This window comes from Eublepharis macularius, chromosome 10 (genome assembly GCF_028583425.1).
Source record: "Eublepharis macularius isolate TG4126 chromosome 10, MPM_Emac_v1.0, whole genome shotgun sequence".
In the NCBI taxonomy this organism is placed as follows: domain Eukaryota; kingdom Metazoa; phylum Chordata; class Lepidosauria; order Squamata; family Eublepharidae; genus Eublepharis; species Eublepharis macularius.
In genome coordinates, this window is record NC_072799.1 from 76868952 (window position 1) to 76882102 (window position 13151).

At 43.9% G+C, this 13151-nt stretch overlaps 1 protein-coding gene across 2 annotated transcripts in view; it reads right to left on the reverse strand.

The window, feature by feature from the left end:
- The window catches only part of IRF2 (interferon regulatory factor 2), a 59988-nt gene that overhangs the window by 5550 nt on the left and 41287 nt on the right, over window positions 1-13151 (reverse strand). For both annotated transcript variants that reach the window (XM_054990442.1, XM_054990444.1), the window contains 3 exons: window positions 4705-4881; window positions 4312-4358; window positions 2457-2571 (listed from right to left, as the gene is read on the reverse strand). In XM_054990442.1, the coding sequence (XP_054846417.1) occupies window positions 2457-2571; window positions 4312-4358; window positions 4705-4881 (339 nt within the window). The remainder of the gene's footprint in view (window positions 1-2456; window positions 2572-4311; window positions 4359-4704; window positions 4882-13151) is intronic.

A 13151-nucleotide genomic window follows, 5' to 3' on the forward strand; every position in this document is an offset into this window, starting at 1 on the left:
ATTTATACCAACCAAAAGCATGTATTACAGTAACACCAAGAACTGCGATGGAACAGAGCCATTCCCTAAAATGGATAGGCACCATGTCCTTAAAATGGTGTATTATGCAGAGGCTTAATTGGGTTTGGGAACTGGGGCAAAGGACAACAAAAAAGTGGAGGAAAAAAACACTACCCAGCAGTAAAAGGGTAACCAAAGAGGTTGGGACAAAAAAGTGAATTAAGTATGACTAAAAACATAATACAATTAATTAAAACACCAGTATATAATTTAATTTAACAAATAAAAGTGCGTAAGTATGATTAAAAACATCAATAGTGCAGTTCAACACATAAGCACCAGACTCTTGTATACACAGTGAGTAAATTCACATGTATACAGGTATATTAGTACATTTTCAGCACAAGCTAAGCCCCCTCCCCCCCCCTAAAGTGCTCAGGAAGTCGACTAGCAGTGCAATCCTAAGCAGAATTACTCCAGTCTAAACCCACTGATTTCAACAGGCTTAGACTGGAGTAACACTTCTTAGGATTGCCCTTTAGGAGTTATGACGGTGTATCTTGGACTTACGCTGTCATAACCCCCTCCTACAACGGTGCAGCAGCCTGGAGCTACTCCACTTGGGACCCCCATCAATGCTGGGCCATGGCAGCTGGGCATTGGTGGAACTGGGCCGTAACGCCTTCCATCGGTGGGCTGAGGAGGCATGCCAGGGGACAGGCAGGTGTTAGTCCGTTCCCTAAGCTGTTCTAGGCACGGAAATGCCCCCAGAAGCGGCAGAAAGTTATGCCTCAAAAAAAGGTGGCAAAACCTGTAGGCACCCATTGTAAAGAAAAAGTCACCTCTCCCTCCTGCCCGGCCCTGCCCACACGGACTGGTGGAGCATAGGATGCCAACTACCAGGGCAAGCAATACGCTTGCACCCAGCGTGCCTATGAATCCAGGTAAGTGGGGATGTGTCTGGAGGCTCTGCCACAGAGACCTCTGCCACGGGGACTTAAAGCATGAAGTGGGAGAGGGTGAACACCGTGGTGGAGCAAGAGTGAGTGGGGTGGGGCATGCTGTGAAATTCGAGGTGTTCCTCACACTCGCACACGAGAAGAGAATGCCCAACTAACAACGTCCCCTCAAGTTCCCGTACAGATAACCCATCCTGAGTTACGGCTCGGGGTGGGGTGAGGGCGCACTGACAGGTAAGAAAGAGCTGAGGAGCCAGCCTGTCCTCCCCCTCACTGGCAGCACCACTCAAATGCCAGTCACCGTGATTGAGGCTTGGCGGGGGGGGCGGGCGGGCATGCAAGAATGTGCGGGTAGAAGCCTCCAGGAACCAGGGTGTGCCTCGCACTCGCACACGGGAGAACAGCTACATCCTGATTGTCTGACTGACACTTCCATGCCATTTTTATTTTTTCCCATTTTGTGCTGGGTCAGGTATGTTTGATGTATTAGTTATATTGATAGAGTGTTTTGTATGAGATATGTATCATTGAGGAAGGCCCTTGGGCTGAAATGTGCCTGGTTCTGGTTCTGTACATATGGAAATAAAATGAGTTAATATACCTGAATACACACCCACACATCCCCCCCACATACACACAAGGTATGGTACTTATGTGTTGAACCACACTGTTTTATGTTTTTAATCACTTATACACTTTTCTTTGTTGAATTAAATCATATGCTGGTGTTTTAATTATTTGTATTTCATTTTTAGTTATACTTAACTCACCTTTGGAACTAGAGCTCCATCTTCGATTAACTTACTGCTTGTTAACCATGGTACAGATACAATGCATGTTAACCATGGTTAAGGCCAACAAAAGGAGGATGGGAGAGGGAACTGCACTGGGGGCAGGCACATACTCTAAAGGCTGACTCTTAACCTGCAAACCATGATTTGCAGGGAACTAGATTTATTCAGGGAAGGGGGTAAAAATTGCCATACAAGCTGAAACATTAAATAATAATTAAAATAACTTTTTAGATATTACCAAAATATTACACTTTCCTTATCTTAAAAAGCAAGTGGAGGACACAATAAGTTTGATTCAGTGCAAGCCACTACCGCAGTCTTTTTCTTGTATTTTGGCTGGCTCAAGTGCTGTAGTGTAGGAGAAAATTTGGCCTTGAATCCAAATATACATATAACTCCATATGAAGCTACTTCCTTCTCCTGTCCGCCACTCAAACAGTTTGGATATCGATGCTAGCTGAAGGGAGCAGTCCAAACTCTTGTTTAGATTGTTCACTAATGTCAGAGACTACTTTCCTATTCTACGCCACACATATATTCGTTGCCCATGTTTCCCACAGTTTCTAGTACCTTTTTCTGAGAAGTTTATCAAGCTATTTTTAAATGAGAAACACAATAATAATTCTTTCATTTTAGTGGCAAATATAGTGAAATTGAACTTTTTTTTTAACCATGAACAAAAACAACACGTGGACTCGCTTACCTACAATATTTATTGTACTATCAACTTCTGATTTTATTGTGGAAGATAAGCAGTAATCGGGAAACCCCTGGCTTGTCCCATTACTCAGCTCACAGGATGATTCCTCTGGTTCTTGCTACAAAGAAAATGTTTGGAATACATTAGGATTGTTGCAAGGTGGGGAAAGGATAAGAGTATTTGGAAACACTGCCTCCTTTCACTCCATGGCTATCCCTTGGACACCCAGTCTCTCATGTCTCATTAATACACCCTCTTCAGCAATTAACTGGACAGCCAAACTAAATGAAAGTAAGTTAGTATTTCAAGCTTTCCACAACCACAGCTCAAATTGCAATCCTCCTCTCTGTATTCTTCATAAAAAACATTCACATACAAAACTGCAATCTGCAGAATTTATAGGGTATCTTACAAGAAATGTTAATGCCCGGTTTGTGATGAAAGAAACATTAAGCTTTATGAGGATGAAGTGCTGCCCCAGAGGTTTATTTACAGCAGCTCTTCCTTATTTGAATGACCAAGGGGAGGAGTCAAACAAAGCGTTGACTTCATTGCGGCACCCATTACAAGCCATCTCCTCCACCCATGCAGGACACACATGTTGTGATTTAGCAGTTTTTAACGTCACAGAGCAGGGTACTGGGCACAAAATGCAACTAACTGAACATGCCAGTTTTCATTTAGAAAACAAGTTTCTAGCCTTGAGTCTGTGATTAATAATGACTCCCCAAATCTCCCAAGCCAGCACAGAGGCAATGCCTTACATAATTACTTGTCCACAATTGTGACAAACAGCAAAAACTGCAGGGGGGGGGCGGGAAATGCAACATTAGCAAAAATATGAAAATATGCTTTATTTGCCTAATACATAGGGGTTGCAGAATCCAGGCTTTCTTCATGCAAAATCTGGATTGCCTGAACACAGAATTTTTTGTGTGTTAGAGCAGAATTCACAATCCCAACAACGCACTGTGCAATGCCCCCCTGTCGTGATTCATCAACACTATGAATTCTGCACGCAAAGCATGTTCAGTAGAACCAGTTTGTTGTCATGTAGGCTCTAGTCTACAGAACTGGGTCTGATTCTCCACTCCTCCATTCGAAGCCAGCTGGGTGACCTTGGGTCAGTCACAGCTCTTCCAGAGCTCTCTCAGCCCCACCCACCTCACAGGGTGATTGTCATGAGGGTAATAGTAATACACTTTGTACACCACTCTGAGTGTGGCATTAAGTTGTCCTGAAGGCCAGTATATAAATTGAATTTTGTTGTTGTCATCGTCGTCGTCATCATCATTGTCATCAGTAGGCCCTCCAAGAGATACCAGCGTGACAGATTCCTCTTTTTGCCATTAAATGTCGTTACAATGGTTAAGTGCAGAAAACTACACATACCAATCAGTGATTTAGCACCACATACGTTATCATTTGGTCATCGATAATGCCAAACGGGGAGGGAATTTTAGCAGGTTTCTTTACCTCATCAGAACTCCAGAGAGCAAGAGAGTGGTAAACCTGTCTTTAACACGGAGCGTAATGTGACAGATGGCTGTCTTAACCAGCACACTGGGGAAGGGCCTCTCGGTGAAAGGATCGTGGCCACTGGCTGCTCCTTCTGCTGTTTAAAGAGCCTGGATTTCTGTGACAGACTTGCACAGATGTATGTCGCAACTAGTCACATTAGAAATGCGTCAACCGAGACTGGCTGCTGTGGCTACGGTATCATCCTTCTACAAAGCATACTAAGACAAGAATGCAGATGATTTTCGGGTTACTTCAGCAGGAACCATACCATTAATGTTCCAGAGTAACTAGAGAAGCTCCGATTGTAATACTGTTGCCCATGAAATGAAAAATGTACCTTAATTTGTTTCAGTTTTTCATCCTTCTCTGACTTGGGTTTCTTTCCTGTAGAAATGCAAGAAGAGTTGTTGTTTTTTTCAAACATCAATTTCCTAAAAGCCTAATCTATTTTGCCCAACTCCAACGTCAAAATGCGACGCGTCTCCAAATAACAGAGAACTGTTATCTGTCTACAACGTTTTTCTTCCCTCCAATGAACTCAGGGCAGCAACATGGTTTTCCCTCTTCCACTTTATTTCACAACGTACCTGTGAGGCACGATAAGCAAAGAGTGGCCTACATTACCCTGTACACTTCATGGCCAAGTGGAGATTAGAAATGGGTCTCTCTAGTCTGACATTCTAACCTTCGCCAAACCAACTGCTAGCCCCACAATATTCCTCTCATCTACCTTTTTTAGACGGCCTCTCCGATAATGGCAGCATCCGGTATACTCTGAAAGCATTATTTCCTTTTTTGATGCTTTTGTCTTTGACTTCTTCGATATCAGGTAAGGAGTTCATAGCACATCGAAAGTTTGCCTTCCATGTCTTCGGATCTGCTTTGTCAACTCCTGGCTGGTACTTTCCTAATACAGAAGAAAAAGCACTTAAAACACAGAAATTTGTCTTTTAAGTTGAGGAGAAAGTTCTGGCAACAAACGGAACGTCATGGCTTCCGTTTCATGCAAGACAGTGCAGCAAACCAAGTCAACACTAGACAGCAGGCTATGCAAAAAAAGATTACTAGATTGAGAGAAATCATTCTAATAAAGACATGAAGTGTTTTATAGCTCAAAAAGAAGACACTGTTGGCACAATCTACTGTTTTACACAAATCTAACACAAAATTGTATGCTATTAATTCATAAAATAATTCTTCCTTGTTATTTATTTTGAAACCTTACTAAAACTATCCGGTAAGCATGATTTTATGAGGAAACTTCAATATGAACTTGGCTTTACACCAACTATGCAAATATCTATTAGCTTAATTAATTGGGGCAAGCAGAAATTAGCTCCAGGCAACTGCTTCCTGAGAGACTCCAATTTGCATGACATGTCAGTGTGCACCTAGCGTTTTACAAATAAACACGGCTGCACTTCCCTGTAACTATTGTTCATCAAGTATTTACGGTGCAGGCATACATTACGACTGTGCAGGCAAGGCCAGCCACAGAGAGAGATTTCGAGCTTTAGGACCCTGCGAAGGGGATCTCCTTCTCCAGGTGCATGAACAGCTGGATTCCCACCAAAACAGGGCGAAGTGAGACAGAGCTCCCCTCATTCCTGAGTTTAACTGAGCCACTGAAAGCAAAGAGGAGCAGAGAAAATACGAGTTCACAGGGTAGGAGGAAGGGAATGTACGCCTGCACAGTAGATACTTGAAGAACCACAGCTGCAGGTAAGGGCAACCTTGTTTTCGTCGTCGTATCTGACTATGCAGTCCCACATTAGGAGTCTAACAAGCTACTTACCAATGGAGGAGGGATGAGCCTGCTCACTGAATAAGGAGTGCAAAATTGCTATTCCAACTGCTGATTCTCCTCTTGAATTTGTGTCAGCAGAGTAGTGCCTGTTGAAGGTTATCTGCTGACGATCACATGACCGCTCTGCAGACATTATGAAGAGGAGTGCCCCTGAGAAAGGCAGCAGAGGAAGCTTGAACAAGGGTGGAATGTGCAGTGACTGAGCCTGGACAGGAGATACCTGCTTGCTTACCTGACAGCCTGATAGCTGCAACCTGGGCTTTTTTCTGGGAAAAGAGGTGGTGGAACTCAGTGGGTTGCCCTCGGAGAAAATGGTCACATGGCTGGTGGCCCCGCCCCCTGATCTCCGGACAGAGGGGAGTTGAGATTGCCTTCCATACCACCAAGCGGCAGCGGAGGGCAATCTCAACTCCCCTCTGTCTGGAGATCAGGGGGCGGGGCCACCAGCCATGTGACCATTTTCAAGAGGTTCCGGAACTCCGTTCCACCGCGTTCCCGCTGAAAAAAAAGCCCTGGCTGCAACTACCCACCTTGACAGAGACTGGGATGAAACTGTCTGACCTGTATGGGACTCGGCGTAAGAGATGAATAACCCCTTGGATTTTCTAAACTGTTTAGTTCTATTCAAGTGAAACAATAAATCTCTTCTGACATCATTTGTGTAATGTATGTTCAGATTCAGAACCTGGTGAAGGAAAAAACACAGGTAACGTAATACATTGCTACATGTGGAACCTTAAGACTATCTTGGGTAGGAACTCCAAAATTCTGTGCAAAACAACCTTTTCAGGGTCAAATTGAGTAAGGGGGGGTCACATCTGAGGGGGCTGCTAGTTCTCCTACATTCTTGGCTGATGGGATAGCTACTAGAAAGCTCTTTCCATGAAAGTAGAGTCAAAGTATAGAAGGACATAGGCTCAAAAGGTGGGAGCACGAGTCTTGCTAAGACCAATGAAAGGCTCCACTGTGGGGACATGGATGGGGAAAGGTGCTGAAGAGCCCCTTCAAAAACTTAGAAACATAGTGTGAGAGAACAGTTCTGCCATCTATTGGTGAAGGCTGAAGCCTGAAATGGCAGCTAAATGGACCTTGATGGATGTTACTGACAGACTAGGTAAGGAGAGTAGGTAGGCTAGAATTGTAGCCAGGGGATGGGAGAAGGGAGATTCTCCTCTATGTGCTACCCTGGAGGCAAAACAGTTCCACTTACGGCCATATGAGGTGCCTTATAGGTGCCATATGAGGTGCCTCAAAATAATTTGGGTCACTTCTCTGGAAAATTCACCCCTGGTGGATTGAGTAGCCGGGCTGCAAACCCGTGCACGTTGTGGTGGAAAGAAGGCCCGATTTGGGTGGTAGATGTATGTATCAGCCCTCTGGCTTGGAGGGGAGGGTGGAAAAACCATTCCTGTTGTGGCCAGAAGGGGGCTCTCAGGATGCAATGTGTCTTAAACTCCCAAATCCTGCAGAGGACCCTTGGCAGGAGAGGGGTACGAAGGAATGCGTAGAAGTGTCCTTCGGTCCAGGGTATCTGGAACACATCCCCTAGGGACCTACTATTGTACAGAAACTTCTCGATGTTGGTGGTGGAAGTGAACAGCTCTACCCGAGGGAACTCCCACTGGTGGAGGACTGGTAGGTTGTATTTGTCCGATAGAGTCTACTCGTAATGGGGTAGAAAATGCCTGCTGAGAGTGTCTGCTTTTGAGTTGTCCAATCCAATGTAAATGGCATGGAGTGAGACATTGTTTTGTATCACCCATTCCCAAATGGCTGAGGCTTTGGCACAGAGCTTTATTGAAGCCACACCCCTTTGTTTGTTCAGGTAGTACAGGGCTGTTATATTGTCTGTGTGAACCTGAACTCTCTTGTTGCATATTAAACCTGTAAAGGAAACAAGGGCAAAGCGAATAGCTCTCAACTCTAGTATATGAATATGTAAATCAGATTCAGGGAGGTCCTATGTATACAGTACTGAGGTGTCCTTGCAATGGGCTCTCCAACCCTGGAGGGAAGCATCTGTAGTGATGATGTCTATCTCAGGTGAATGGATGCTAACATCTCTTGTCAAATTGTCCCTATCTGTCCATCATAGGAGGGATCTCGTAACTGGTCTTGCAATAGAGAATTTTACGTCCTGGGAATGCTGGAGGGGATTATACTGCCTAACAAACCAATTCTGAAAGTGTCTCATTCGTAAACATGCAAATGGAACTGTAGTAATGGTTGAGGTTGTAAGTCCCAACAGCTTCTGTATCATTAGAACTGGTTGGAAGCATGCTGAAATAAAGAGGCAGGCCAATGTTTGCACCTGCTCATCTGAAAGGAAGGCCCTACCTGCTACCGAATCAAGTTTGGTGCTAATAAATTGGATGCACTGTACATGTTTAAGATTTTACCTTTTCCAGTTAACAAGTAGTCCCAACTAGGACACAGTACAGAGATTCAGAATGGGCCATTAACCAATTGTCCAGGTAGGAGTAGATTGAACATTCCCAGGATCTGAGGAATGCTACTACCACTGAGATGTATTTTGTGAATACCCATGGTTCCGATGTCATCCCAAAGAGCAGTGCTGTGTACTGACAGCAGACATCTCTGCACTGGAAATATCTCCTGTGTGAGGGACTGATGGAGATGTGAAAAAATGCATCATTGAGATCTAATACTGCGGCCTAAGATTTTGACTGCAATAACTGTATAACCTTAAACAACATTAACATGTAAAAATTCTCAACTTTAATTCAGTTGTTTAAATGTCAGAGGTCCAATATGGGCCTCAATCCCCTAGCCTTCTTTAGCACTAGGAAATATCTGGAGTAAAAACCTAACAAAGAGTCATATTTCTGAAATTCTTCCATAGCTCCCTTGGAAAGGAGATCAGTTAATGTCAGGTAAAGTCCTTCAGGGCAATCCACACGGGCAGTCGGCAGAAAACTTAGTAAAGGGAGCTCACTGAGGGGTCGCCTGTAGCAGCCCCACTTGATGATGGCAAGGGCCCAGGTGTCATCAGTGATGTTCTGCCAGGCTGAATAAAACAGACTTAGTCTGTCTTTGAAGTAAATGGAGGGGAACTCCTCAGACTCCTGTAGTCAGAAGAGGAACTTTGGTCCCTGTTGTGAGGTTCTGGGAAACTGAGGTTGTGATTGTTTAGGCCTCAACCTAGTAGGTCTCCTAATGCTCTGAAGACATGAGGTAGAATATGACCTCAGTGGGTGGAAAGGCTGTGTAGGGCGCCTGGGAATATGGTGGTGGCATTGCTGTTGTCATTGGTGACCCTGTAGGAAAACTGTGGGGGTGGTACTGTAACACCTAATGACCTGGCTGTTTGTTGGTTTTTCTTCATTTGTGTTAGTGATTTGCCAGTTTTCTCCAAAAGTAACAGGTGCCCTTTGAATGGAAAATCCTCCATTTTTGCTCTCTTCTCCTGGGGTAAAGCTATGGATCTTAACCAGGCATGCCTGCAGTTGCCACTGGACCACACTGAGTAGTCAGTGGCATGTTTCCTGGCATTCATCTGTTGCTTGGCCAGACCTGTTGCTTGGCCAGACCTCGCCATGCAGCACTTTGGCGAGAGCTTCGGAGTCTTCAGGGAGGTCCTGCATGTAGGTGGCAATGCATTCCCACAGAAACAAGTTGTACAACCCCATCATCGCCTGATAGTTTGAAATGTAGAAACTCAGGGCCGTGAGGCGTACACTTTCTTACCTATAGCATCCAGCTTCTAGCCCTCTCAGTCTGCTGGGGCTGAATGTGAGCCTTGTCAGTAATGTGCTTGGACCTTCCGCATGTAGCAAGGAGGGAGGTGGATGAGTGAATAGAAATCCACAGTCCTGCTGCCTCAGGTTATATGAATTTTCAAGCTTCCTAAAAGTGGCTGGAAACCGAGGCAGGTTTCTCTCAAATGTTGTGGGCTATGTCCAATAGGTCCTCTATTGCAGGAGAAGCTACAGTCAAAGGAGAATCTGAGTAAAGCACTGGCTCTTAGGTTTCAGAGTGGATGTCCAGCTCAAGGGCTCTAGCCTTTCGTGCCATTTGTTCTGAAAAAAGATGGTAGTTATCGTTGGAAGAATAAGAAGCTGTGTCACCTACAATTTCCTCCTGTGATGAATCCGATGCCAGCTCCGAAGCTATATCAGAATGTGAGGTGATTTCCTCATTGTTAGATTCGGACATCGTTGGAGGTGCTTGAAACCAAGGGAGGTGGTGCCATAGATGGCTGCCCCTGTGTGGAAAGAGCAGCTGCTCATTGTAAAAGATTGAGAAGCTCCTGCCAGTCCGCAATCTGATATGATTGCAGAGTCAGATAGGTTGGCCATGAAACCTACAAAGATGGAACCAGCTGCACCAACCACAGTGATGATATAGGAATTGCCTGCAGCAGGGAGATAGGTATCAAAGATGAAGCCAGAATCGGAACCAATGTCGGATCTGAGGTTGGGTCATCAGTGGTGACTGCCTCCTCTTCACCCCCACGCATAGATGGAGTGTGGGGTGGGGCAGGTGTGTGGAGAAGAATGACTGAATCCTCTTAGTTAATTGATGGAGCCAAGCTTATGGGATGGGTCAACTTTGAGTGCCTGGGAGGAGGTTGAGGCAGCCCTCTTCAGGTGTTTACTCTTCCCCTTTGCTTTTTTTGCTGGAGGCTTGGAAGCAAAGTGTTCACTGGCCGGATGGTCACGATAGCAATGCTGCTGCTCTGGATCTGGAAGCTGTGGACCCTGGGAGCGTCGAGGTCAGATCTGAGGACTGAACCAAAACAGCTGGAGACCAGTGCCCGAGTGGAGCCATCAGAACTGAAGCAGTCTTATCGGATCCGAAAGTTTGCTCTCACGTGGCAGATGTATATAAATCAAATGTTATTGTTATTATGCCTCTGCTGCCAGGGTATGTGAGCCAGATTGAATTTTGTTCGATAGGGTGACCTTTAGGCAAGAAGCCCTATCACCCCTGGCCTTGGGTGTGAGCCACTGACAGCGATGACACCCAGACACATTGTGAGACTCACCCAGGCATAGTAAGCACAAGTTGTGCTCGTCCATGTGCAGCACTTTAGTTTAGCACATGCAGCACTTCTTGAATAAAGATTTCTGTGACAGCTTGGATCTCGGTTGAACAGAAAGAAAATGATACTCCTGCAAGGAAAAGGAGAGGAACCCTCTTCACAGCAGCGAAAGAACAACTGAGGGAACGAGGGGAGCTCCGCCTCACATCACCCTGTTCTGGCAGGAAACGAGCCGCACATGCACCATGAGGAGGAGCTCCCCTTGCAGGGCCCTAAAGCCCAAAATCTCTCTCTTTGGCTGGCCTGTGCCTGCTCAGTCTCAATCCGGGACTGCACAGTCAGATATGATGATGAAAAACAGTTACTGCCCAGAGTGAACTCTTGGGATACATATTTCAGTTTCTGGGACACGCAATGCCTCTTGCTTTTGTTTTGAAAGCTTTTCATGCCTTATGAAAATCTGGAAACTGCCAGTGAGTCAAAGTCGGTCTTTTCTCTGTTCATTAAGTTCTGGAGTTCCTTGGAAGGAACTTCTCTTGCCTTTGATCACATTTCTCCTGTTTGCTCCATGCATGTTTACGGCAAAAGGATTATTGAGACACCGCAGCTGTACCGAACAATTTTTGTATGCTCTTTACTGCAGAATTTTTAATTGTAATCTGCTCAAGGTTGTACACTTAGTAGGAAAGGCTCTTTGTGTATGTTCAGATTCCTCTATTACTTAGTGTCCTTGAGCCAAGTCCCTGATAGAGAAAACCGATTTTGGGTTAATATTTTACATGACGGCAGCAGCTAGACTTTTGTATGCGCAAAAATGGAAAGTACAAGAAGTGCCAACTATTGAAGATTGGATCTACAAATTGCTGTACATGGCAGAAATGGACAAGATGACAAGAAAACTGAGAAACCTGGACTCAGGGCAGTTTAACACAGACTGGGAGAAGCTGAAACAATATTTGGAGAAGAAATGGGAGGTGGGAGGAGAACTGTGGCAGTTTAAGAACTATTGAAAAATAATAAAATGTAGAGGGGGGTGACTTTACCGGGGGGGAGAAGAGATAAACGTGAATCTCTAAGCAGTTAGATTAATAGATTGATATATATAGATTAACAAATAGAATATTGATAGAAAATAATTAACCATAAGGGTTAACTATAAGGACTGATTAACTAATAATATTTCTTTCTGGTAAGATTTGTATAATGTACCAAATTGAATATGTTTATCTGAAGATATATATGAGTTAAGTTGATTGATTATATAATGACAGTAATATAGATCTACTATTGAAGGGGAATAGAAATACTAAGGTAATTAAATATAATTAAAACAGAAAGATGAAGATAGAATGAGTAACACATAGAGTATAAGTCAAATTGTTTGATTTATATGAATGTATGATTTATATGGTTTATGATCTATATAGAAATTTGAACTATGAAAAATGGGATAAATTGTTTGTCTAATATGGAAATAAGGACTCATAGTTAGGGTACAGAGTTTTAAAAAATAGTTAAAGAAGTATTGCTTAGAATAAAGGGAGAATATACATTCGTTAGATAGAGGAACTTAAAAGGAGTAAGGGAAAAGGGACAAAGGGTTGGAAAACTGTTGGAAGTCAACAAAAAGGGGGGGAAAGGGAGGGGGTTAGAAATTGGGAAATGGGAGAATTGATTGTAATGTGAAAATAATTGATTCTAACCCAATAAAAAAATTTTCAAAAAAAAAGAGAAAACCGATTTTGGGGTTGATCCCCACTCTGGATGGGTCAAGGAAGAGAGTCACCTTTGCTGAGAAGAATTGCTCCTCTGAAGTTAATTCAGGGTAGAAATAAAATGTCAGATTTTTTTGCTTTTTGGCTTTTCTTTGAAAAACTACTGTATCGTCCCAGAATTCCATAACTCTGATTTGTAGAAGTTTGAGTCGTTTTTTTTTAAGCCATGTTTAAAACTCACATATATGTGAATGTAGGCAAGATGACTGACTAGTAAGATGTTTGGTGTGCTAGTAATTTTTGTGGACTTATCTGAAATGCTGTTGTGCAGATGCAGCAAGCCACTCGTTGTGCATTTTGGAGTTCTAGGCACTGAATCACAGAAACGGTGGCAGGTCACTGTGAGTTGTCCATAATTGGAAGGAGCAACCCAAAAAAACTGGCTAGCTTATAAGTCTAAATCAACCCTATGTTACAAATTAAAACCTGTGATTAGGGGTGAGAAGCAAGCATACTGGAGTCCTTCAACTCTGGCTTGGATCCATGAGAAGATTTCTGCATGTGCTAGAGTCCTTGTGCAAGTGGAAGTATGAAAAAAACCCTCCACTGTGCTAAGTTAAACACAGTGTATCCCTAACTGCTTCTCTGCT